Source organism: Monoraphidium neglectum, assembly GCF_000611645.1.
Source record: "Monoraphidium neglectum strain SAG 48.87 unplaced genomic scaffold scaffold01394, whole genome shotgun sequence".
NCBI lineage: Eukaryota > Viridiplantae > Chlorophyta > Chlorophyceae > Sphaeropleales > Selenastraceae > Monoraphidium > Monoraphidium neglectum.
This window is the reverse complement of record NW_014012234.1, coordinates 1-2,137: the sequence shown is the minus strand read 5'-3', so window position 1 is coordinate 2,137 and position 2,137 is coordinate 1. Positions and strand designations below refer to the sequence as shown.

At 62.7% G+C, this 2,137-nt stretch overlaps 1 protein-coding gene across 1 annotated transcript in view; it reads left to right on the top strand.

Annotated features, from left to right (window-relative positions):
• MNEG_7717 (DNA replication licensing factor MCM9) overlaps positions 1-1,153 on the top strand; it is a gene marked incomplete at both ends in the record, with an annotated part of 2,942 nt that extends 1,789 nt beyond the window's left edge. Inside the window, 2 exons of the mRNA XM_014043808.1 lie at positions 601-706; positions 987-1,153. Coding sequence (XP_013899262.1) covers positions 601-706; positions 987-1,153 — 273 coding nt within the window. The remainder of the gene's footprint in view (positions 1-600; positions 707-986) is intronic.
• Positions 1,154-2,137: the final 984 nt, after the last annotated feature.

Genomic DNA, 2,137 nt, shown 5'->3' with positions numbered 1-2,137 from the left:
TGCACATAAGCAACCCAAATGCTCTGTTGTTGGCAGCAAATAACTCTTGACTGTGTTGGCATTTAGCCATTGCAAGGCTTGGTCAAAAGCCCCAGCTTCACTGGGTGCAAGTCAATGGGATGTCCTAGTGGTTCGGCCCGAGCGACCATGCGCGCAGCTAGTGAGTGCCCAAGACTGTGCCCTTGGAACCAAGCTTTGACATCCCACGAGCATGCTGCCAGCTCGCAGGCGCCCAATCCACCCAACTTTCACAGCCAGGCCACCTCAACCACGCTTGGAACCAGTGGGTCAAACGCTGGTCAACCCCCAAAGGGTCTGCTGGGGGTGCAGCACCTCAGCAGTTCACAGGGGCCTAGACACACCATAACCTGGCAGCCACCACATACTCATGCACCATTGTTGAGCCCACAGAGAGCACTGCCACTATCACCAATCACAGCCCATTTGGCCAGCAAGAAGGGCTGTTAGTTTAATTTTGCAGCGGGCGCTATGTTAATTTTGCAACCCCCTACCGCAACACCAGCACGCAGGACACACAGGGCTTTCACTCAGGCGTACGCATGTCATTCTGCCACTGCTGCGCATCCCCTGCCCACGCAGGAGGTGCGGCTGCAGGAGCGGCTGCAGTGCCTCGACGCCGGCAGCGTGCCCAGCGCGATCGGCCTGCTGCTGATGGACGAGATGGCGGACAGCTGCCAGGCCGGCGGTGAGCAGCGGGGCAACTGTGGAGGGCAGCAGCGCGGCTGCCCTGTGCACAGGGTCCATCGTGGTTCTGGGGCGCTGACTCGCAGCTCGGGAATTTGTGGAAATGGTGTCCCCCAGAACACAGCTGGAGCTCAGCCTGAATTTGTGCGTCTACCACAGGCCTCCACACACCCTGGCGGTGAGGCCTCACCCTGCCGCAGCCGGCCACCCGAACAAGCATACATGGGGTCGCTGCATCCCATCCCCCGCGCCCTCCTCACACCGTCCCACGCCCAACGCAGACGACGTGGAGGTAACCTGCGTGGTGGTGGCGCGCTGGCGCCCGCTGTACCCGGGCATGCGCTGCGACGCCGAGCTGGTGCTGCGCGCCTGCCACATGCGCGTGGACGAGCGGGCGCCGCGGCCGAGGCAGCTGATGGGCGTCGACCTGGAGCACCACTTTGAGTGAGGGGATGGACGTGGGGCTGCGCCTGCGTTGAGGGCACAGCGCTCCAGCGGGTGCTGCGCTTGGACTGCGCGCAGCCGCTGAAGTGCGTCAAGCCGGCGACCGCAGATGGCGTGCAGGGTCGAGCGCGTGTGCAGGAGCCGCGAGAGGGGGGCAGGAGTCCTCAAGGGTGCCGCTCGGGGACTTGCCGGCCGCAGGGCGACACGATGCGCTGCACCCTGCACGGCAAATGCGTATGCAGGAATTTTTGGCAGCACCACCAGAACAACCCCCTGTGCGGCCGCAACAAGATCCTGTCCAGCATCTGCCCTCAGGTGGGGGGGGCGCCCATGGCTAGCCGGCACTGCAATGCCTCCTCCGCACCGACTAAGCCTAATTTCCTGTTGGCACCATGCCAGCACAGCTGCAAAATTGCTGACCTTTGGCTGCACTTTGCTGAAGAAACTCAAATTGCCGCGCCATGATTTCGTCAGACGCCAAATGCCCCTCTGTGCCGCGCCCCGCTCTGTCCGCTCCCACTCTGCCGGCTCCCGGTCCGCCCCAGATCTATGGGATGTTTGTGGTAAAGCTGGCGATGGCGCTCATGGTGGTGGGCGGGGTGCCGCGCTGCGACGAGGCGGGCACCCACATCCGCGGGGAGATACACATGCTGCTGGTCGGGGACCCGGGGACAGGTGGGTGGCATTTTGGGGGGGGGGGGGCGAAGGGCTGCAATGCAAGATGTTTTTTGCAGGGCAAAGTGCTGATTTGAGGCAAGACGGGTGAATTGAGCAAGGCTGTCACCACCAAATGGGGATATGCCTTTTTGCCCCGCCGCGCCTTGGGTGCTTACATCTCATTTTATGGTTGGCCTCAAACTGTTCAACTTCCCAAGTGCCGTTCCCAACCTTTTACCAGGCAAGTCCCAGGTGATGAAGTTTGCGGCGCGCATGGCAGCACGCTCCGTCGTCACCACGGGCCGTGGCACGACTGGCGCCGGCCTCACGG